The sequence below is a fragment of the Amphibalanus amphitrite genome, unplaced genomic scaffold, assembly GCF_019059575.1.
Source record: "Amphibalanus amphitrite isolate SeventyFive unplaced genomic scaffold, NRLGWU_Aamphi_draft 000018F_arrow, whole genome shotgun sequence".
NCBI lineage: Eukaryota > Metazoa > Arthropoda > Thecostraca > Balanomorpha > Balanidae > Amphibalanus > Amphibalanus amphitrite.
Genome location: NW_024881514.1, coordinates 1185624 through 1208879, shown reverse-complemented (window position 1 = coordinate 1208879; position 23256 = coordinate 1185624). Strand labels below are relative to the sequence as shown.

Genomic DNA, 23256 nt, shown 5'->3' with positions numbered 1-23256 from the left:
ATCAGTATCACAATCATAAAACTAACAAAACTAGTTCAAAAGTTTGATGCTGGTCTTTAGGGGGTTTTACAAGGAAATCGTACACTTCGCATTTGATGCGCAGTGAAGTTTGCCATTCTGAATGATTCACACCGGGCAGCATGAATCGACATTGTTCTCTAACACCGCATACTCAGACAGCTGGGGGGGGGGGGGGTGGGGGGGGGGGGGGGGGGTTCACCGCCCTCACGATGTTGACGCACTCACAGCAGCTGTAATCAGTGAAGCATGACGGTAAGCGGCCGGCGGGCGAGGTATAAACAGGTCATACGTGGTCTCCCACCCCTGTCAGACCAGTACCCATAGTACCGTAACGAGGGGGAGAGAAACTAAAGTCATGGATGGCGAGTCAGCAATGTATTGACTAAGTTGTTCATGCGTGCAAATGCATTCAAACATAGTGACCTAGTCCTGAACTCGGTGCGGTAAACCGTCCCTTTGTGCCAAAATTCTACCCGAGATCAGTCAAACATCCTAGCTGAAACATGTGCAGTCCAGCATTACTTCGCATCCAGCCGTACGGTTTGTAGGACTCACTCAGTTTAACACACAACACGCATGTGCAGCAGCCAAAACCCACCGGGACAACCAAACCAACAGCCGCACCCCTTACTGCGTAATGTGTACGCAACGAGCGACTTGACAAAATTCATCAGAACACGAGTTTAAATTGGAGCTGCATGTCGCTACCCACGCCCCTACCCACTCTACCCAGGAAATGGGTAACCCGCGGGAAACGGGTAACCCGTGAACGTCCATAGCGAACAGAAGGCCCGTACGGAACGCCTTGGACTGACCTGATGGAATCCCGGTGGGTGGACCGTGTCGACATATCCCAGATGGCCTGCAGAACCCCGGAGCCTTCGCGAACTCCAGTGTTCGCGCATTGGACCGCCATCGCAGTACAGCAGTGTGTCTTGAAACACCACGGAGCACCTGGGAGCACTGCACAGTACCTTAGAGCAGCCAGACGAGGGCACCACGGTGCTGCACTTGGGAACTCAGTAGCGCCGCTAGAGTTCCACGGTATCCTCCGGAACCACACGGTGCTTCTCAGAATAACCCTGGGTTATCAGAGTGCCGGAACTCATAGTTGGATGCACGTGGTCTGAGACTTAGTTCCAACCGAGCTCAGTTCCTCTTCCAGCGCAGTTCCATATCCTGAGCCACGCAGCCGTTTCCGGACCACTCAACGCGCATTTCGCACACTTCATACGGCGCGGCGTTCAGACAGTTCAGCCGGAAAACATAAAAACCCTGCTCGTATAGCACTCAAACTTCCACCACTCAAACTCCGCTCTATTGGGTGGAGCACCACTCAAACTTCCTGTCAAACAGATATGCCACTCAGTCGAGCAGCCGATACGTCGGATGCTGCTTCTGGTACGGTTCCTGACAGCCAACGTCTTTTGACAATCAAATGATAACACTCACTGCGACTGTTCCGTCTTGATATCAATGCTGCGATACCATACAGACCTACAGCTCGTCTCCCTGCGTCTAGCACTCTGACGGCTCCATCCCAATCCTACCGAGCACATGTCGCTGCTCTCGATAGTTTACTATGCAGTACGACTCCCCCCGAACTAGTTTGGCGGCGGCGGTGGCGGTGCCGCCAGCAGGTCCGGCAGACCCGGGCCGTCCATTGTCCGACCGCCCAGCGGCCCGAGGTGCAGCGACGGCACGCCAAAGTGCGGCTGCCACGGCGGCAGGCCGGCCGTCGGCGGCGGGCCGAGCGGCCGCGCGCCCGGCGCCGCGCTCGTCCGTTCCGGCAGCGGCGGCAGTCCCTGCTGCCAGGGCGACTGCCACACACTGTCACTGCCACCGCTGGCGGGCTGGGAAGGTCTGACAGACGTGTCTCCGGACTGGGAGAGACCCGGCAGCGGCGCCCGGAATCCACCCGGGGGCGCGGAGAGGGCCGGTCGAGCGGCACCGGTCGGCGGCGGCCCCTGGTGGCTTGGAGGTGGCGGCCCCTGATGGACGGGCGGTGGTGGACCCTGATGGAAGGCCGGCGGTGCCTGTCGGACAGCCGGCGGGGGTCCCTGCTGGAGGGCCGAGGGAGGTCCCTGCTGGAACGGTGGCGGCGGCGCCTGCTGGAACGGCAGCGGCGGCGCCTGAGAGCTGGCCGGATCGGCCCAGACTGGCGGCCGTCCGTTGGGTGGCGGCACGGACATGGGCGGCGGCGGTGGCGGCGGCGGTGGCTGGTTCAGCAGAGTTCGTGCCGGTGGCGGGCCGGGCCACCTCTGCCCCCCACCGCCGGCTCCCGGCCGACCACCAAACGGAGCCGCACCGCCAGCGCGTCCCGGCGGCGGCCCGGCCTCACCCAGCTCCGCCATTAGACAGAGGTACTCCTCGTCGATCCGTGCGCGAGCGCCGGGGTCCGGAGCGCTCTCCTGCGCCTGCTCCTCTCCTCCGGCGAGGCCGAGCCCGCAGCGCTGCTGCCGGCAGTCCCGCGACACGTGTCCGGCCGATCCGCAGCTCGTGCAGACGATGTTGTTCGTGACGTTCGGCTTGTCTTGACACTGCGGGCGGAGAACACGAAGGCTAGTTTTGCAATACTGAATGCTCAGAGGACCGTTTAATGTTCCACAAAGTATAGCTCAACAAAATGCTCGCGCTTTCACGTATCTTAATTTCAAATGCGCAGGCCCAAGTCCAGCACTATTCCCAGCTCTCCCCGTAAATATCCCCACTTCCCACTCATCCCCGCCGGTCTCACCTGCCAGGTTTTGTGGTTGTCGGCGCCGCAGTTGATGCAGCGCTGCCCGTCCTGGTCGCGGAGCGTGCCGTTCAGGAGGGCCAGCTCGCGCAGCTGGCTGCGCCGCAGGTCATTCTCTCCGTCGGGCAGCTCCACGGCCTGGCGAATGATCTCGCTGATCCGCGCCACGGCTCGCTCCACACACTCGGGGCTGAGCGAGGAGACGAGCGCGTGCAGCGGCTCGTCCTCGCCCGGCATCGGCAGGCCGTCTCGGCGGCCCACCTTGCCCTCCTTGACGGAGCCCTTGCCGCGGATCACGATCCGGGCACCCGTCTCCTGCTCCAGTGCTGGCGGACGGGGGACCAACATCACTAGGGGAACCGGCGAATGTGTATGAGACGTTTAATGAAACTTGTGATCGCGTGATAGTGTGGAGGGCGGCGTAGTAAACACATTTAATTGAATTTACACGCTGAAAACACAAAACCATCCGCCACATCGCTTATGAAAGCGACAATTAACAAATATCAAAACAGTACAGCTGCATTTCACGGCAACTGAAATATTGTTTTGCTGAACGCGTCGGATACTCACCTCTAAGTGTGTTGCCGCGGGGGCCGATGAGCAGGCCGACAAAGTTGATGTCGGGGTGCTCGTCCTGCGGGATGGCAATCTTCTCCGTCACCTTACTGTTGGACGGCCTGAGGGAAACGTAAGACGTCATGTCGACAACAGCCCTGCTCCAAAGTCCTATGAGATAATCAAGCAGACGTTCCGTACCTTCGCTACGCAAGCAAAGACGAGAAGACACAGAAAATCGAAAATAAATCGCGCTTCAAGATCGAATTGCGAGGAATCAGTACAAAACAAAGGCTGCAGTAGGGCAAATTAAATAATTCTGCTTCAATACTTTTCCCAGAAACATGAACGGACATGGAACGTCCCGTCCCATTCACCAAACACACACTCTAATCAAAACAATGTACAGCTGCACACCGGTCCGAGGCCCGTGCCGTTCCTCACTTGTAGCCAGCCGGCGGCTTGTACTCGGCGTTGATCTGCAGCATCTTCTGGACGAGTTTGTGTCGCTCCTCCTCCAGGCGGCGTCGCGTGCGGTACTCGCGCGTGTTGAGCCGCTTTCCGTTCGCCCCGTACACTGGCTCCGGCGAGGGGGACCTGCGCGCCACACGGCTGGTCAGAGGGGAGGCATACCGCGCGTGGGGGAGGGGGGGGTGAGAGCGTGGGCGCACTCTGCTACTCAGGGGAGAGGGCGGTATGGTAGATACTCTGTTAGCGAACTGAAATGACGCTTGAGGAAAGTTGAGTTATTGTGGTACCGGCTTCAGGGGTTTGGAAATGGGTATGATACAATTCAACATTAGTGACTGACCAGATAAACTGAGATACGATGAATTGTAGGTGAAAACTGATTTGTGGCATGATCGATTAAACCAAGGACCGTTGTTAGGGTATTTATCAGGAAAGTGTAGGTAATGAAATGGGTCCACAGATTGCCAATGAAGTCGTCGGTCGAGAAGACCATTAAACAAGTGTCAAGCTAAAAAACAAACTGCAGACATTATAGAGAGCGCCAGGAACATCTACCAAAAATCGCTCGAGATCGGATTCCCTTTGAAATCTATCAGATAAACGCTTAAGACCGACGTCCCGTGAAGACAAAACAACAAAGAATGGAAATAAGATGTTTGGGCCCGCGTAGCGCAATCGATGGGCGGTTATTCTAGCATGGCGTCATTCCGGTTTCACGGCTAGCTGGGGAAAGAACGATTATTTAGCGAAAATCCAGCTGTGCGTGTCGCATAGAGCTGTGCTATATTCCAGAAAAGACAAAGACATTTAAGACCTGTTACATCTGCTAACATTCAGCCTTCAACGCCAGCCAGGTTCCTAGATAATGGAAGCAGGTACTTGTTAGCTGTTATGACAACGCTCAGAACTTAAAACTCAATGATAAGACACTCGTAAAAAGCACGACGATCGCAGGTGCATATCGCACGATATCTCAGTGAATCAAATCAAATCAAATCGAACCGCTGCTTTCCATTTGTAAATTCAGGTAATCTGGTTCCGCCCTGAAAACCAATTGTATTTAGTTGAAGTTATTAAAACAGCAGCTGCGTGGCGATGTTGTCCTGTTCAGGTTACCGAATGTTATTGCACTGGTGATAACCATTTTAGACAGAGGCGTTCAGAGAGCGACATGGACACTGCATCTTGGTGTCGACAGGCTGCACAGTCATTTTCCTTTCTCGCATATCCTCAACTCTGCTTTGACCTATACCCTGACTGCATGTTGAAGATTTCAGTAAAAAATTAATGTAATGGATGTATTAAATTAATTTTTATGCAATGCTTGGAGTTTAAGCACCCTTCTTTTGCCATGGTAGAAACCACAAACGAAAACATCATGTCAGTACACAAGCACATATAAGCTCACATTACAATTAGGTAAGTGAACAACGAATGTAAAAGGAGAGCAAGCAGTGAAAATAAACTGCATAAACACAACTAATGAACTAATTCACCCAACTCAGGTCACTGAGAATAAATGCCGGCTTTTGAATGAAAGAGAACCTGATGAGTAAATAGCGGCTTCTCGTTATTCAAGCCCACCCCGACACCAGAGAGGAAAGATATGTCCGTTGCGACAACTGGCAACGAACAGCTCTTCTCCCGTTGTGCCTGATCCTTTCTCACGGGACCCCAACAAAGCAAACAGTAATTTAGAGCCACCCCTTCCATTGCCTCTCATTATCCCATCAGAAAGCCCTCCCTGCCGGCTGCCCGCGGAGTGCCATCTCCGATCTGCGCGCCGATCTCTGGCGGGGCCGGGGCGGCCGGAGCGGACCGGTTACCTCTGCTCCGGGTTAGACGGGATGCCCAGGTCCCCGGAGCGAAGTCTCCGGCTACAGTCCTCTATTTGGAGCTGAACTGAAAGCGGCCGAGTTAGAGACGGGCAGAGCCCGAGAGCGCGTCAGAACGACCGCCGCGCGCCGGCGACATAGTACGACACGAAACAACACGGCAAGGCACGGTACGACAGGGCACGGCACGAGTAAGGCACGGTACGACGCCAGTGGGCACAGCACACAACCGACGGTAGCGGACACCAAAACACGTCGGGTACAGCGCAGTACGACGTGGCAATGATGGCTGAGCCGCCTGGTGGGCGGCATGGCATGGCGTATGTAAAAACGCGGAGCGTGGAAAACCTGGGCAATGACATTAACATGCCAAAATGGTTCAAGGCAGTCTCATTAGAATTGCATAAAACACAAGTCACAACATCATTTATCGTCAGATTTGAGCATGGAGGGCGTGATGCTGCAAGAGGACGTGATGAAGTGAGCAGCTGGACAGAGAACGAAGCACTTTATAAAAAAAAAAAACATTTCGATAAAACGGCATGGTTCGCGACAGAATCATGCACAGTCAAACATCACAATTCACAGCAGTGTCGAAAACGTCGATATGAACATTATGCAATGAAAAGAGGAAACATGTTGACGAGATTAGCCCCTAACAGGAAGTGCTGAAGTCTCCGTCGTCAACATTCCATTCCTGTGGACAGAGTTGTTAAAACGCATGACATAATTCGTGAGGTGCATGCCACAGCTTCCTGCGTCAGAATCCGTATCCCAGGCGTCGCGGACAAGCACTCACTCCACGTGTAATGACAATGTGTCGTAGTATGGTCGGACCACCCTGCTTTGTTGCACAACACCACCCGGCACCTGTAAGCCCCCTCTCCCCGCCCTGGAAGCCCATCCTGTACTCACGCAGGTAGGCCTGCTCCTGACTCTTGTCCAGGTTGGTCGGCAGGGTTGTCGGCATGCCGGGGATGAACGTCTTGTCGTTCTCGTCAGAGTCCCAGCGGGAACGGCGCTTCTTCTTTCGTTTGGCATCGCTGCCGGATCCAGCATCTGACAGTGTGCAGTGTGCACATCACAGGGAGATTATAAATAAGTTCACCATATGTAGCCAGTGTGTTCTTTTCACCCAGACATTGTACAATGTTCAGCGAACAACATTTTTTCAAGGACTTGGAAAGCAATAAAACACATGGTTAGTCACTGTCCTCTGTACACTTCCTTACTGTGCAGAAGTTTATGAGTAGGCTAGTATGCACTACTACTAACCTGAAGCATCAGCACCATTGCCATGACCGTCCTTCCTCTTCTGCCTGTCCTGGCACTGACCACTGGTGATCGCCAGTGGAGGGGGCGGGCGCGACATCTGCCCAGACAGGTAGCCCGCGCTCAGCAGAGCGCCGCCACCCAGACTCTGGCCTCTTCCCAACATAAGACTGAACTTGGGGGGCCTCACTGTGTCTGCACCAGATCCTGCCGCACTCCACTGCTGGTGTCACCCTGTGGATAATTTTTTTTTTAGCAAGAGTAACACTGTGAGCAGCAAACACACCTAACACACATTTGATTGAAAAATTACCGGTGAAGGTAGGCAAATATTACCTATACCATCGATAAAATTATCTTTGTTTCTACTACTTCTGTGATATTTTGTATATATAGTCATAGTCAAGTTTTGCACCCGATCCAAAAGGCAATGAGATTATGATTATGAAGGTCTTTTTTTTTAGTTGAAAAACAATATAAGGGTAATACATAATACAATACATAAATAATACATCAAATATTTACTGCTGCAAGATTGGCTGGAAAAATAGGGCTGACACATCTAATATTCAGGGTTCCTTCATTGATTCATTCTCCTTGGCATCCTTTCTTGCCTCCATCTTTCCGACAAAAGGAGCCCATTACCTACTCAACCAGGTGAGATAGCCAGATGAGATATCACTGAAGCTGAGGTCCAAATGAGCTTTTAGGGATATACCTACATCTTTCCTTTCTATACAGGGATGTTTTTCCACGTTCTCAATCTAGTAACAATATGCAAGACAACCTGATTGACCCAACTATGGTCAGCAGTCACTTCAAACTTCATAGCAGGGCTGCATAAGGAAACTCTATGACAATGACATATTAACCCTTGCCGAAACTATTGGTTTTCTACATACGCACCGGCCGAGGGGGGGGGGGGGGTACGACACCACCCCCATCACCGTTTTGCCCCTGGTGGAGCTAGCGCGTCGCGAAAAAAGAGCGTAAGCGCCCTTACGAGACGCAGAGATTGATACCCAACCGATTTTAAGGTCCTAAGTCAACCGGTGACCTCTGAGGTCAGATCAAGTACCGTTTGATCTGATGTTCCGGTTCCGTTTTTGGCGAATAACTTCGCAAAAAACGGCCGCAGAGCCGCGATTTTGGCACCGTCGTGTTCGCCTCGCTCAGGCGCGTCGAATGATATACTTTTTGTTTGGGTGAGGTCAACTTAGGGTGTTGACCTCGGGTCACGGCCAGGTCAGCGCCCCCAGGTCACGAAATTGGTCGAAGGAAGTCATGTTGCATATCATTTGATTCGGCAGGGCTTCTTAAGTCCATTGGTGGCTTTACCGAATTGCTAGCTCAATTAGATCGGGAGTTATTGACGAAAAATTAATATGAATCTAACGACGTCATAAATGACGTCACGCAAGGTCAACATTGCAAAAGTGACGCATCGAACCTTGCAAGGAAAGCATGAAATCACGATTCTGCGTGCTTGAGATAGTTGGAGATCGTTCCCGGCGCCAGAATAGCAGTTTTCATTTTTCCCCATTGACTTATAATTTGGTGAGGTCACGAAAATGACCTGACCTCATATGACTTTTAGGGAAAATCCGGATATACAAGTTGTGAGACTCCTAATGGGTACTAGGTCCTGAAAGTTTCATTTCCCTGTGAAAGCTCCCTGGCAGTGAGGGCGTTGCGAAGTTGCGACATCTGAAGTCCGTGCAGAAGTTCACTTATGACGTCATAGGTCAGTGACCTGACCTGACCTGACCCGAAAATGCGGTTGGTGTCAAAAGATCTGACTTGAATCAAAGGTCAGGTATGCCAAGTTTCAGCTCTCTATCACCAGCGTGGTTGGAGCTTCGCGAAAACCCTACGGGGGGGGGGGGAGGTGGCGGCACTCCCCCCCCCTCCTCGGCCGGCGAGAGTTAACCTGCGCCCCGCTGGGGCTCCTGGATTTCCTCGTCCTGCTGGAGGGGGGGGGGGGGAGAAGCTGAGCACCTCCCACCCCCCACCACCTCTTCTAACTCGGCGCCTGAGCCACGTAGCGACACGGGGAACGTGGCGTCGAAACAGCGTAAAAATAATGACGACATTTCAAATTACATCAGTCACTTTTATGGGCCAGGTCAAAGGTCAAGTCACAGAGGTCGTCAGAGGCCAAATTTCGCCAATTTCCAGGTCCAATGTCGACAATTTAAGCAAACCGGCGCATAACTAAAAAGCAATAGAGCTAACAGGCTACACTCTACAGCACACCCCCAAAAGGGCATTTGATAGCCCTATTAACACTTTCTGAATAATTGTCTCAGATTTGAACTGCTGTCATCGGTTTTGCCTGCAGAGGGCAAAAACTGTGAAAAAGGCTATTGTTCGGAATCAGTTTTTCTGCAATAACTTTTGACTCGAACCTTGCACGAGCTTAACCCGCGCCGGGCCGGGGGAGGTGTTTGAGCCCCCCCCCCCCCTTGCGGTGCATCTTTTCCGCACATGTGAAAATGTCGACCCAGGGCTCTCAAGGTCAGGTCACCACTCACCAGGTCACGTCAAGTGGCCTCACCTCAGAAAAAGTTGCAATCCTCGTGATAACAACACCGACTGAACGATCACCTCGAAACTGTCAGCGATTGATAAGAGCAACAGTATGTACAAAACGTATACCTATATCCGAAATTTGATATCGGTGGTATAAGGTCAGGTCAATTTTGCGACCTCTCCATTACCTATAAGTCAATGGGAGAAATTGAAAAGAGTCTCTTTTGGACGAACGTCATTCCTAACACTCTCTAACATCGAGTTACAGGTAAGCGTGACAAGCTGAATCCAAAAATAGCACCCGTGACCTTTCCTTATGTCCCTGAGGTCATATCAGGTCATGAAAGGTCCCCAGCAGTTTTCTTGCCAATAAATCTTGACAGCTGACATGCTAGAGCGACGAAAACACCTCAGTTGTATTCAGCTCGACGATACGGATCGACTGATATGCAACTGACCTTTTCCGGTCAGGTCATGACCGTGACCTAAGGTCAAATTTTCAAAATGACCTTTTAAGGTCAAATTATGGTTAATTCGACGCGCCTCAACGAGATGAACACGATACTGGCAAAATAAATGTAGTCACTGTCTTGAATCAAAAGTTATCGCAGAAAAAACGTTTTTTTAAAAACTACTAATTTGGGAGGTGTTGCCCTCCGGAGGCTAAACCGTTGACCTGAGGTCAAATCTTAGAACAATGCCCTGAAAGGCCTGTAAAAGGGCTATCGAATGGGCTTTTCCGCGGCGCTCTAGGTAGCTCTAATGGTTTCCGAGTTAGCCGTTGGCAGTTTCCAACATTATTAAAATGGACTAAATTCGACCTTTGATGACCTCTGGCGACCTGGCCTTTGACTTGACCCAAACAATGGCTTAAGTGTTTCCGTCATTATTTATTTTTGACTGTTTTTCGAGGGCCGCTTACCGCGTGACGCTACGTGGCCTTTACACATCCCGTTCACTTTGAGGTAAGGTAAGGTAAGGTAATCAGACTGAAAGTGCAAGCCAGCACTGAATAAGGGCTTTGACCACAACATGTAGGTTTCAGCACTTGCAGTTTTCTCTCTTGGCAGTTCATCAGGGTGGAAACATGGGCCGCCCATGCCCACAGTAGTTTCACGCAATATCTGATTCGTACCACACCATGGCCCCGACTGGAAAACATCTATACACTACGCCGGACGCCCGTGAGACTCTCTTGCACCAAAATTCGGCGCAAGCGATTTTGCGCTGAAATTTCTGCATGACGTGCGCCGAAAATTTAGTGCTTATTATTTGTGCCAAAATTAATCCACTTATAATTTTTATATATATATATATATATATATATATATATATATATATATATATATATATATATATATATATATATATGTATATATATATATATATATATATTATATATATATTAGGGTGTGTCGACAGAGGGGTTTTTCTCACAGATTCGCGTTAGACAAAGATATAAATTGGCGGGAGCATGCCAAAACACTAGCCCTGCAGTTGGTTTTGCGTAAAAATGCGATTTGACGAGGCTCGGGCAGGTCGAAGTTACAGCCAGGGGAATGTCGTCCCGGTTCTTCCCATGTATTATTCGCCAATCAGCTTAACACTACCGGTGACGTCACTGGAGGACCGCCAATCGGGGCCGGCCGGCCGGGCCCGTAGAAGGCCAAACGCAGACGTTTTCAGAAAAGCGTAAGCCGTATAGCAAAGGTGGAGATCTCGGGGGGGGGGGGGGGGGCTGGGGGGGGGGGGGTCAGGACCCCCCTGAAAACGAATTTCTGCTATGTAAGTTAATGGAACTTCATCCAGCGCGCCTCAATCTGCCCGGCCTGGACCCCCTGGCCCCTGACATTTTGACAGATCTCCACCCCTACCGTATAGATACAGTCGTGGATGGAGTTTTGCTGTGGTTCGGCTCTCCAAGAGTGCGTCAGGATATCAGGACCCGGACAAAGGTCATAGTGAACCGGCATCTGATAAAATCCGCTCACCACTTATCAGCCGACTCCGACCCTTCACCCTCGTAAAACACAAAAGCTTGCCGGTCATCAATCCACCTGCATCTCTGCATCTACTTACTACCTATATCGACCAGTTACTGCAGCCGTTTTGGAGCGGCTCACGGCCGATAACACACCGGGCGTGCGCTAGCCGCCGATGCTAAGCGCTAACCATTGAGTGCGCGTGGCCGACTGCCGCCCCGATGGCGCTGGCCCCCGGCACCGGCGCGGCGCTGCTGACCCATGGAGGGGGGGGGGGGGGGGGAGCTGGGCTGCTAATTAGTTGAGCCGGAATGGGATAGAAGCCGGTATGGGATTGGGATAGAAGCTCAGCGAGACTAAGGGATTGTGTGGTGCCTTCGGTAGGCCCCTCAAAATCACCCGTGTAGGGCCCTCAGGGCCGCCGGTTATGAAGCCTTTGGATGCACTGGTGTGGGCCCTCATAAGTACCTACCGGTGTGATGCTCTCAGAGGCATTGGTGCGGGGCCCCCAGAGGTGCCGCTGTGGGCCCTCAGAGGCGCCGGTGAGGCCCTCACAGTTGCCGTTGTGGGCCCTCAGAGACACTGCAGTGTGGGGTTGTCACAGGATCGGGTGTGGGACCCTTAGAGCTGCTGGCTCGAACCCTTTACAGGCCGACAGGGGCTCTCAGAGACCGACAAGGGGCTCTCAAGAGGTCTGCGGTGCCTTCGGGAGGCCTGTGGAGTCCTTAGAGACCAGCAAGGTACGTACACTCAGACGCCAGTGGTGAGTGGGGCCCTCAGAGTCGCCGGTGTGGGGCCCTCAAAGGTCACCGGTGAGTGGCCGTCCGATGCGCAGGTCCCGTCTGAGGCCGTCAGAGGCTCCGGCGTTGAGCCCCCAGAGCCGCCGATATATGGCCTTAAGAAGCGCTGCTTTTGGGACCTCATTCAGGGATGCCGGTTGCACTCAGAGGTGTAAGTGTGGGGCCCTCAGCTAGGCATCGGTGTGGGGCATTCACAGCCGCCGGTGAGGGCCCTCGCAGGCGCCGTTGTGGGGGCTTTCAACCATTGGTTTAGGCCTTAGGGGGTCATCGCAGACGTGTGTGGAACCCTTAGAGCTGCAGGTCCCTGATAGGCCGGTAAGGGCCCTCAGAGGCCGGCAAGCAGCCCTCAGAGGTCGCCAATAGGCCCTGAGAAGCCGGCAAGGGGCCCTCAAAGGCCGACAAGGGACACTAAAAAGCCGGTGTGGGGCTCTTATGGAAAGAAGTGTGGCTCTTCGGAGCACATAAGGTGTTCTTACGAGCCCTGCGGGGCCCTGCTGAGTCGAAAGATGCCAGCGTGGACCCTCAGCCGCCAATTGGCGTCGCAAGGCCCCTCTGGCCCGAGAGGCCCCCTGATCCGATGGGGGCACGTGTCCCCTGCTTCCCCTCCCCCCGGGTGCAGATGAGAAAGCAATCGGCGGTGCGGGACACAACAATTGCAATCGTTCCTCCTCCCGTCGCGAGGTCGCCCATCCGACCCATATCCCATGATTGTCAACCCTGGGGCTCGGGTCGGCAATGTACCGGCAAGGAAATCAGCTCTAGGCGAGTAAAAAAGCTATTAGGAGTCATTAGTTGTCGTTACATTCAGTAACAACAACTATACGGTGCCAAATGTACCAGACGTACAGCTTGGAGCCGGGCGCCGCCCGGTCTCCACCAGTGACGTCACGCTAATGCTTAGCGACCGGTCCATTGGAAATCGCGGGATGATTCTACCTCTCTTATACGGCCTTGGTTACAGCGAAAAAGTCGCAGTCGACGGTGCTGCCACCTACATTGCCAATAACGGGCACTATCATATCGTTATAATTGGGGTAGTTTCAAATGAGAAATGACTTCTATTTTTGTTCAAACTGCTTAAGAAGAAATAAAACAATTCGGAAACATACATTTTTCCCAAATATCGCGTTCCATTTTTTCCTGTTGAGTTGTTAGGAAAGTGGTAAATTTCAAGGTTGACGGCTAAAAAACGAAACAGGAGGAACAGAGCAGGAATCACCAAGACGTGCGCCGCGCCGATGCTGTAGCCTGTAGATAAGGGGTGAGCAACAGAACCAGCATACCTAACGATTTTGATTAGTGATAGATATTTTTCTCTAAATGAAAGACTATTAGTAACTCAGGCAAGCCTTCTAATATAGGTATCGACAGGGTTGCGGTAAAAGGTACAATCGATGGCACATTACAATTATTCTGAGTTGGGAAACAACACTCTTCAGATACCTACCATCAACAACCTCACTATCTCCTATATGGGAGCTATTTCATCTGATTCCAGCGCCCTGAAAACAAACAGGTTATCATAAAAAATCTCTGTATTAGCGCCTACCGACATATGCTGAATGACGCTATCAATACCCAACATTTGTAAAAGGTGATTCGCCACACAGCCCGCCGGCGTCGGAGGGGTTGAATCAGTGAGCCAGATTGCCAGCGACTCACCGCTGAACTACCGGGCGTAACAAAACGGACGATGCGACATGACTCAGAGATCATCACAGACGCGACGGTAAGCCGCCAACAGCTCCTCTGATGTACCTATGCTTTAAAAATGTTGGCCAAAATTTAAGATCTATGTTATCTAGTGCTAATATTTGGATTTTCAGTTTTTCTAATCCCCTCTATTTCACGGATTGCTTGAAAAAAAAGCTAGAGGGTTTCTTTTTACCGATGTCAAGTGGTTTTAGTTCAAAAGATTGGTGGTGCTGCTACTGGCAACAGTGTTGGCGCAATATAACCGTTCTTTAGTCACCATGTCAATAATATTGACACAATCAATGACCACCGACTCTCACTGAATGTGTCTTCCTGTGTTCCGCAGGAAGCTGAGCTGTGACTGACTGGCCATTGCGTGTCATCAGTTCGGCCAGTAGCGGCGGAATACCTTCAATTAAGGGGGGCACTGCCGACTTTTGGTCCCATTCATTCCATGCAACGCCCATAGGGCTAATGTTAAAATGCCAAAATCAAAGGGGGCACGGTGCCGCGGTGCCCTCCCCGTTCCGCCGCCTATGAGTTCGGCTTGACAAGGGAACCGCGAGGTGGCAGATAGCGATATTACGTATCTGAACGAGGGTTCCGCACGAGCTCAGATGGGGCGGGGTGGGGCACGACACCAGGCGGGCTGCTGGGATCGTGCTCACGATCGAGCCCCTGCTGCCCGCCCGCGCGCCGCCGTGGGAGGTGGCCGCCTGCCCACACGTCACACTCTCCCTGGACATCGGAGCGTTGCGGCGGGACGCCCCACCTGACGAACTGCACCAGGCGGCGCAGAGACACCTAGCGTCCCTCCCCCAGCAAGCCATCTGGGTTTGGACGGATGGGTCGGCGGATGCGGGAGTCCGCAGCGGAGGAGCAGGAGCCTTTGTGGAGTGGCCGGACGGTGCAACCGACGAGCTACGCGTCCCTGCCGGTCAACTTTGCTCGAGCTTCAGGGCGGAGATGGTCACACTCCGCGCGGCCCTGAACCACCTGCGCGACCACCCGCACCAGCCGAGCGCGCCGATCACCATCTGCTCGGATTCGCAGTCGGCCCTCGCGACGCTGAGAGAGGGCCCGGCGTCCCAGAAGACCCTGCTAGGAGCCGCCATCTGGACCGAACTAGCGGCCCTGGCCGGTCCGTCCCGCCGGATCCACCTACAGTGGGTGCCGTCCCATTGCGGCGTCGACGAAAACGAGCGCGCCGACCAGATCGCCAAGGAGGCGACCGCGCTCCCCCAGGCGGCTGTCCCGGTGGACGTCGCTACCGCCCACCGCGCGGCCGCCAGACTGGCCCGCGACCGCACCATCGCCGCCTGGCCGGAGGGCTGGTACCGGACCCTGATGGAGAACCGGCTGCCGCCGCCGGCCGCGACGGGGGACAGATCGTCGGCCGTCGACGTCCATCAACTCCGCGCGGGCCACTGGTCAGGATCCCGCCAATACCTTCACCGGATTGGACGGAACCTTTCCGACGATTGCCGCCAGTGCCCTGACACCGACTGTGCGGCGGGCCGGTGCACCGTGTGCCGGTAGGAGGCCGACACGCCCCGGCACTTCTTCTTCCGGTGCCCGGCCCTCATGGGCTGGCGTCTCCGGATGTACGGAACGATTTTCCTGAACCCGGAAGACGTCCGCGACGACGGAGAGGTGGCGGCCCTGGCGGCCGCCGTGAGGGACCTCCAGAGCCGCACGGCTACACCGCGGTGACGCGGCTGGAGGGAACACACAACAACAACAACAACAACAGCTCAGATGGCCTTCGGTTACATTTTTCGTTGCGTCTGTGATGATCTCTAAGTCATGTCGCATCGTCCGTTTTGTTATGCCCGGTAGTTCAGCGGTGAGTCGCTGGCAATCTGGCTCACTTATTCAACCCCTCAGACGCCGGCGGGCTGTGTGGCGAATCACCTTTTACAAATGTCGGGTATTGATAGCGTCATTCAGCGTATGTCGGTAGGCGCTAATATAGAGATTTTTGGTAATAACCTGTTTGTTTTCAGGGCGCTGGAATCAGATGATATAGCTCCCATATAGGAGATAGTGAGGTTGTTGATGGTAGGTATCTGAAGAGTGTTGTTACCCAACTCAGAATAATTGTAATGTGCCATCGATTGTACCTTTTACCGCAACCCTGTCGATACCTATATTAGAAGGCTTGCCTGAGTTACTAATAGTCTTCCATTTAGAAAAAAATATCTATCAGTAATCAAAATCGTTAGGTATGCTGGTTCTGTTGCTCACCCCTTATCTACAGGCTACAGCATCGGCGCGGCACACGTCTTGGTGATTCCTGCTCTGTTCCTCCTGTTTCGTTTTTAGCCGTCAACCTTGAAATTTACCACTTTCCTAACAACTCAACAGGAAAAAATGGAACGCGATATTTGGGAAAAATGTGTGTTTCCGAAAAGTTTTATTTCTTCTTAAGCAGTTTGAACAAAAATAGAAGTCATTTCTCATTTGAAACTACCCCAATTATCACGATATGATAGTGCCCGTTATTGGCAATGTAGGTGGCAGCACCGTCGACTGCGACTTTTTCGCTGTAACTTCGACCTGCCCGAGCCTCGTCAAATCGCATTTTTACGCAAAACCAACTGCAGGGCTAGTGTTTTGGCATGCTCACGCCAATTTATATCTTTGTCTAACGCGAATCTGCGACTATCGACACACCCTAATATATATATATATATCAACCAGACAGAGCGTTCTGCGGCCTTGGATGCTCTCCCATGTTTGAGCGTCCAAAAACGTTTTATTTCCCCGGAAACCCAATACACTTAGGGCCAGGGCTGCGGAGTCGGAGTCGGAGTCGGTCGGAGTCGACAGTTGTGACCGGAGTCGGAGTCGGAGTCGATATTGAAAACCCCAGCCGGAGTCGGAGTCGGAGTCACCGAAAATCTGTCGACTCCGCAGCCCTGCCAGGTGTGCGGAGTCGGAGTCGGGAGTTGGAGTCGATCGGAGTCGACATTTCTGCGCGGAGTCGGAGTCGGAGTCGGAGTTGGTTTTTGAAAGCCGGAGTCGGAGTCGGAGTCGGAGTCGCCGTAAATTCATCGACTCCGCAGCCCTGCTTAGGGCATTGAAGCGTCGTGCCGTGAAACTAGGCCGGAGCCGGAAGTTCCCAGGCCACAAGAATCGGAGGAGTAGTGTGTTCGAGGCTGGCGGGAGCCAGCGAGGGCCGGGAAGCGGAGCAGCACGTGCTAAGGCACATCAGCCTCTTCTTGGCACATGGCGCAGAGCGCCGCGGGGCACAGCTTGTCTGAGCACTGCTGGCACGCCACGGAGTTGAGAGTCTGAGACAGGCGATTTGGTGCACGTACTGGAGTGAGCGGCCCCAGGGCCCAGTGGCCCGACCCCGTCTGGTGCTCCGAAACGCCGTTCTCTCGGTCCTCTCCGGGGATAGAGAGCGGTGGCGTGCTCCCGATGAGTCGCTTGAATAGTGACTCGGACCAGTTGTCGCGCCATTGATGCGAGGCCGCACAATCGAGGGTCAGTGCACGGGCGTCCGAGAGCAGGGCGGCCGCTTGTTTCACCAGGTCGTCCGCGTTGTCATTCCCCTCGATACAGCAGTGGCCAGTGGGCATGGACCCATTGCAATATTGCAAAGGGATTGCAAAGGAACCCATTGGATGTTCGGCGATGATCAACAAGATCTTCCGTACCTATATCCATGCTGAGGTTTGTTTGTTGATTAGGGCTTTAGGGCGCGCCGACTGCTAAGGTCATTTTGCGCCCATATCGTTGAGGCCTCACCTGGGCGGCCGCTTCTCCGCCGAGTAGACAAAGGGCGGCTCCCCAATCCCCATTTCAAGCAAGTGATGACTGCGGCGGAGACGTCCCGTCCCAAAACTTTCCAGAGCCGCCCACTGCCCGCAGGGCAAACCTGCTGCCAGCTAGACTGGCCAGAGCCCTGTTCGCCCCCGTTTATTTACCAGCAGGCTGCGAGCATGCTAATTCTTGGCTCCTCATTGGTCAAACTCAAATGGTCTATTCGTTGGACCAATGAGAGGCCAAGAAGCGCCAGCAATAACTTCCTTATATGGGGAAAACCAACAGCACGCTGATATAAAAACAGCGACCGAACACTGAACAGAGCTCAGCGTGCCAGCTAGGCAACACAGTAGGCGGAACTATGGTCATGAGTACCCAAATATAGGAACGTTCCCATTTTTGGGAACGGAGTTCCCAAATATGGGAACGGGCGTTCCCATTTATGAGAACGGAAGGCAATTTTTCGGCCGTTCGCCCACTAAAACTCAAAAGTGCATCACGTCTCAAAAAAGTGCACGCTGATTAAGTATCTACTAAATCTCCATAAAGTTATCTTTAATCTGACCGTGGAACAAGGAAATTGACCGTGGAATGATATTTTTAATGATTTTTCAAAAATGACAGAATGGTGGAAATATGGGTTATACGACATTTAACATGCAATTTTAAGGAAAATGAAGCATTTTTTAGTTTGAGGTAAAGTATAATAATTTTCGCCTGGTGATGAACTTTCATACTATCGACACCAGATGCTGACAAATGCAAGCGAGGACGCGGACGGTTCCGAGGTAATATTGTTGACTTTTGGTGTCGGGGCGGACGACCGCGTGGAACGTGAGTGAATTTACCGAACTACTGTTGTAAACTCAGTTTAAGCGGTTGAAAATTATCCAGCTGTATTTTATCAACCCTGAAAGACATATTTTATTTGGATGCTAGCTGTTTAGCGTTGCTTTAAAGGAGCGTCATGAGCGTGGTTTTTGCCTTCGGTATTTTTAAGCACGATCGTTTTGGGGGAATTTCTTTTATGCAGGTCGCCCTGTGTGGCTTATTTATAATTTTTATGCTGATTTTGATCATTTCTCGTGCCCATCCTACCAGGCTTTTTGCCACTTACACTCATTAAGAAAGGAAAAAAGTAGATTTTTATTGGGACTAGGTGTTTTGAGAGTGAAACACTTCAGCGTTCCCATTTTTGGATACTTACTTGTGCTCGTCAACTATCAGTGTTAAACAGACAGGTGTTTTACATGCCTCCATCCTCGGCGCGGACGGTGTATATAGGCATGGAAGACCTTGTTGAACATCGCTGAGCGTTGTGAATTAGGTACGTAATCCTGCAGAGGGGGGCGTGCCCGCTGCGGGATCGACGGGAATAAGAGCGCAGTAGACCCGGCGAAACATGCGGCGGTCTTGCCGGAAAGGTCATCTTATGATTGTTGCGTTAACAATAACCTGCGGCGTTGGACGTGATGCTTGTTAATGATAAGAGCCCGTGAAAGGCGTAGGTGAAATCGTTCCCAATTTTGGGTACGCCGTTCCTATAATAAGGATCGCTTGCAGCGCCAGTGTACGAGAGCGTTCCCAAATTTGGGCACGCGGCCCGGGCGGTGGACTGCTTTAGAAATAGAGGAACGATTTGAAGCTACGATGGGCCTTACAATATCAAACTCTTTCCCAACAATATTGAGACAAATATCAGGCGGTTCACGATCGTTTTATTTTTTTGGACGTCATTTCACGGTTCTTCTTCTTGTTTTAAACAATGCCTACATGGCGTTCCCATATTTGGGTTTATCGTTCCCAAACATGGGAACGAAAATGCGTTCCCAAAAATGGGCACGCTTGACCATAGCTCAGCCTACTGAACAGTCTTTCGCCAGAAAATTATGCGGCCGCCCTGCACCGAAAAATTCAGCCGCCAGCCCGCCGCCATGCGCTGAATTTGGCACGTACAAAGTGGCGCTAGTGTAGGGGAATAAGCAGTGTCCTATCCAGGAATACTTCATCCATAATACTTCAAAGGTACACCTATACTGCCTTGGGTACACCGGTTGAAATTTGCGAGGCAGTAAAAAGAGACAATATCGACGCATTCATCAATGCCTGTTTTTTGGCAAGGAACGTCCCAAATAGCATCATACCAAAAAGAAAATAATAAATGAGTGATAATTGGCATAATGCGTGCACAAGAAACGCAGATTTTCATAACAGATAACCAATAAATGCAAAACAATCGTGAAACCTCCTCACACAATCGCCGCAATGGCACGTTATTTACGTTGATAGATATGACAATTCGGAGCCTACATTTGATGACGTCATCAGTTTAGCTTCAGGTAAATGCATTTTTTAAAGAAAATAAATGCTAAATGACGTTTAGATACTTAAATCGCTCTTAAAAAGTGTTCTGGTATTTAGAAAAACAAAAATAAGATTAAAAACAGGTGCAAACCGATCAAACAGAAAAGACTGGAGTGTCGGCCTGTGACATTTTTATCTAAGCCTGTGACGTATTGATAATGTTATTGAAAACATCTTTTGAAATTATCATTTCCTTGACCATTCAGTTCAAGGATTCAGTTCCACAAAACCAAACCAAAAGGACGAGTTTGGGGGAGCTCACGCTGATAGGCCGCGAGTTGATAGTAATTCATTTTAATTTGATCGACCCTGCGGTTATTTTACTATCAAGCTTATACTCAGAAGATACAAATACAAAAGAAGATACAGAAGATACAAAACGCTGGAAAACGTAGGAAGTGTATGGTTGGTATTCAAATGGAATTGCATGATATAGAGGATTCTTCATGGCTCCGAGTGGAAGATAAGGATATCTTTTCCAAGCGGGTTACTGAAAAACCGAGCGATGAAGGAGCGAGTTTTTTTTGGAACACTGACACGCGAGGAAAAGATATCTGATCTTCCATGAGTGAGCCATGAGGAATCCTATATCTTTCTACGTTGAGGTTTATTCTTGATTTATTAAACATTATATTTAAATGTTCTAATCTATGGAAAAATAGATTTAGAGTACTTTGTTTTAATATTTCATAAGTTTCACACACAAACAACCATTAAAAATGGTTTGATTATTGACCCAACCCATCATCACTTGAACTCTTGATTTTTAGCTATGAACCCTCGAAACCTTATCTTTGCATCTCAGAGGAGTGCGAGATAGAAATATCCCTGCACTGTAGACTCAATGGCAAATAAACCTCAACTAGAAAGATATTTGAATGCTTACCATACCAGTAGATGCTTACCAGTAGATGGAAATAGAGGAGACATGTGAGCTCAGGCTCATAAAGCCTGCCTCCATATTAGGTACTGGTCATAGTTGTATTTGAATGTGTTGACACTTTGACTATTTACAACTCTTTCCGGCAGTCGATTCCACAGGTTCACTACCCTGGTTGAGAAAAAATTGGCATCGTTTCCAAGTTCTGTGTAGTGGTTTGGCAAGCTTCAGGCTGTGTCCCCTGGTTCTCCTTGTTCTGTTTTGTGCCAGAAAATTACCATCAACACTGATCTTGTCAAAACCTTTGATGATCTTGTAAAGTTCAATGAGGTCACCTCTCCTTCTCCTTTCCTCCAGGGTGGTGAGGCTCAGATAGGTCAGCCTGTCTCTGTATGGCATGTGGGCAAGTCCAGGAATGAGTTTTGTTGTTTGAATGAAACATTCAGAACAGAATCAAGAAAACCTATGAATTATTTATCAAAGAACCTTTTAAAGTTAATAATTTTCAGGCCCCCAATAGTGGCTCATGTTTTGAGCATGATACAAGGCTGTCCCAGGGTCATGGCCATGCAGGAGTGTCCTTGCTGGAGGCTGTTGTACTCATTCAACTCAGCCCAGAGCCCCAGACTGGAAAAAATATATGTTATGCCGAATATGTCTGGCGTAGTGGCGGGATTGCGCCAAAAATTTCAGAGTACATCCGGCGTAACATAATATGCGCCAAATTCAGTGCATGGCGGTGGCTGAATTTTTCGGCGCAGGATGGCAGCAGAATTTTGACGAAAGACGGTCACCGAATTAACACTGCATGCGATGTGATGTCTCTGGACGACAAAGATGCTACGTCGTCCGGCCAATCCCGTTCAAGGTCAGCTGCGGTTATGGAACGTGATTGGGCGGACGACATAGAATCTTCGTTGTCCGAGAGACATCAAACGCGGTGTAAGTTTGCACGCTGGTCAATCTAGCAGCAAATTCGCCCTGCGGTGGCTCTGGAGAGGCTTCGGGATGAGATGTCCCCGCCCCAGTCGTCACATGCTCAAACTGGCGAGCCGCTTTGAGTCTACTCAGCGGAAGAGCGGCTGCCAGGTGAGGCCTCAACCCTCTGCATTGAGATAGGTATGGAAGACCTTGTTTAACATCGCCGAGCCGGAGCGCTGTTAAATAGTACTGCAGTGTGTTCCTGCCCACTGCGGTATCAAGGGAAATGAGAGCGCAGACGACCTGCGAAACAGGGGGCCGCCCTGCCTTCAAACGCCCGCTCGTTGACCATGGCGGTTCATTGTGTGGCCTAGCATCAGTGGCGTGACAACGGGTCCGAGTCACTATTCAAGCCACTCCTCGGGAGCACGTCGCCGCTCTCTATCCCTGGGGAGGACCGAGAGGATGCCGTTTCGGTGCATCATATGAGGGCGGGCCACTGGGGCCACTCGCTCCAGTACGTGCTCCGAATCGGCTATCTCCACTCCGCGGCGTGCCAGCAGTGCCCACTGCCCAGACAGGCGGTGCCCCGCGGCGCTCTGCGCCGTGAGCCGGAAGAGACTGCTGTGTCGGAACACGTGCTGCTCTGCTGCCCGAACCTCGCTGGCTCCTGCCAGCCTCGAACACACCGCTCCGCCGATTTTTGTGGCCCCGGAATTTCCTGCTCCGGCCCTGTTTCACGGCACGACGCTACATGAGTGCGCTAAGCTTATTGATAATTAAGGTATTGGTTTTTCGCGGAAATGCAACTTGTTTGGACGCTCAAACATGGGGAAATGTCCAAGGTCCCGGAATACTGTGTCTGGCTGATTTAGCCTTGATTTGTAGATGTGCACATGTGCTTTATATAAAAGGCTTAATTTTGGCACAAATAGTCACCCAATTTTCGCTGCAGATCATGCAGAAATTTTAGCGCAAAATTGCTTGTGCCGAATTTCGGCGCAAGAGGGTCTCAGGCGTCCGGCGACCGGCGTAGTGTATGGATGTTTTCCAGTCAGGCATCCCTCTGACCTCTCTGAGTTCTTATTGGTCTCTTATCTGTGAACAACTTAACCTTCAGTTTTTATTTTATTTCTCAGTTGTCAGGCAGCCACGTGCTGAATGCTTGCAGAGGCAGAGAGGCTGAAATTATCCAAATATGGGTGATGACTACTGACAAACCGACACCTATGGTCTATGGGCTGTTTGGAGCATACTATTTTTTTTTTAACTTTCCACCTTGGTAAATTAACACCTGAATAAGATTATCGTGGGACTCATCGCGCGTCAATGGTCACACCAGTAAGCAGGGCTGCGGATTCGATGGCTTTTCGGTGACTGCGACTCAGACTCAGGCTTTCAAAAACCAACTCCG

The 23256-nt window shown here is 51.4% G+C and overlaps 1 protein-coding gene across 2 annotated transcripts; it reads right to left on the bottom strand.

Annotated features, from left to right (window-relative positions):
• Positions 1-381: 381 nt before the first annotated feature.
• LOC122388704 (splicing factor 1-like) lies at positions 382-19949 on the bottom strand. Of its 2 annotated transcripts, none has more exons than XM_043380014.1 (8): positions 19931-19949; positions 6898-7128; positions 6538-6681; positions 5614-5689; positions 3761-3913; positions 3332-3438; positions 2759-3084; positions 382-2561 (listed from the first exon to the last, which is right to left on the bottom strand). In XM_043380014.1, the coding sequence occupies exons 2-8, from the start codon at positions 7058-7060 to the stop codon at positions 1626-1628; spliced, it is 1905 nt and encodes a 634-aa protein (XP_043235949.1). In that variant the 5' UTR covers positions 7061-7128; positions 19931-19949; the 3' UTR covers positions 382-1625. The 2 variants fall into 2 exon arrangements, with proteins under 2 accessions (XP_043235949.1, XP_043235960.1); XM_043380025.1 differs by lacking the exon at positions 19931-19949 and adding an exon at positions 17660-17678.
• Between the last annotated feature and the right edge of the window lie 3307 nt (positions 19950-23256).

Excerpts from the sequence above, each read along its gene's own strand:
- LOC122388704 (XM_043380014.1), bottom strand. The coding sequence starts at position 7,060 with ATGTTGGGAAGAGGCCAGAGTCTGGGTGGCGGCGCTCTGCTGAGCGCG. Across the intron at positions 3,439-3,760 it reads AAGCCGCCGGCTGGCTACAA|GCCGTCCAACAGTAAGGTGA; the intron begins GTGAGGAACGGC and ends CGTTTCCCTCAG. Across the intron at positions 2,562-2,758 it reads ACAACCACAAAACCTGGCAG|TGTCAAGACAAGCCGAACGT; the intron begins GTGAGACCGGCG and ends CTCCGCCCGCAG.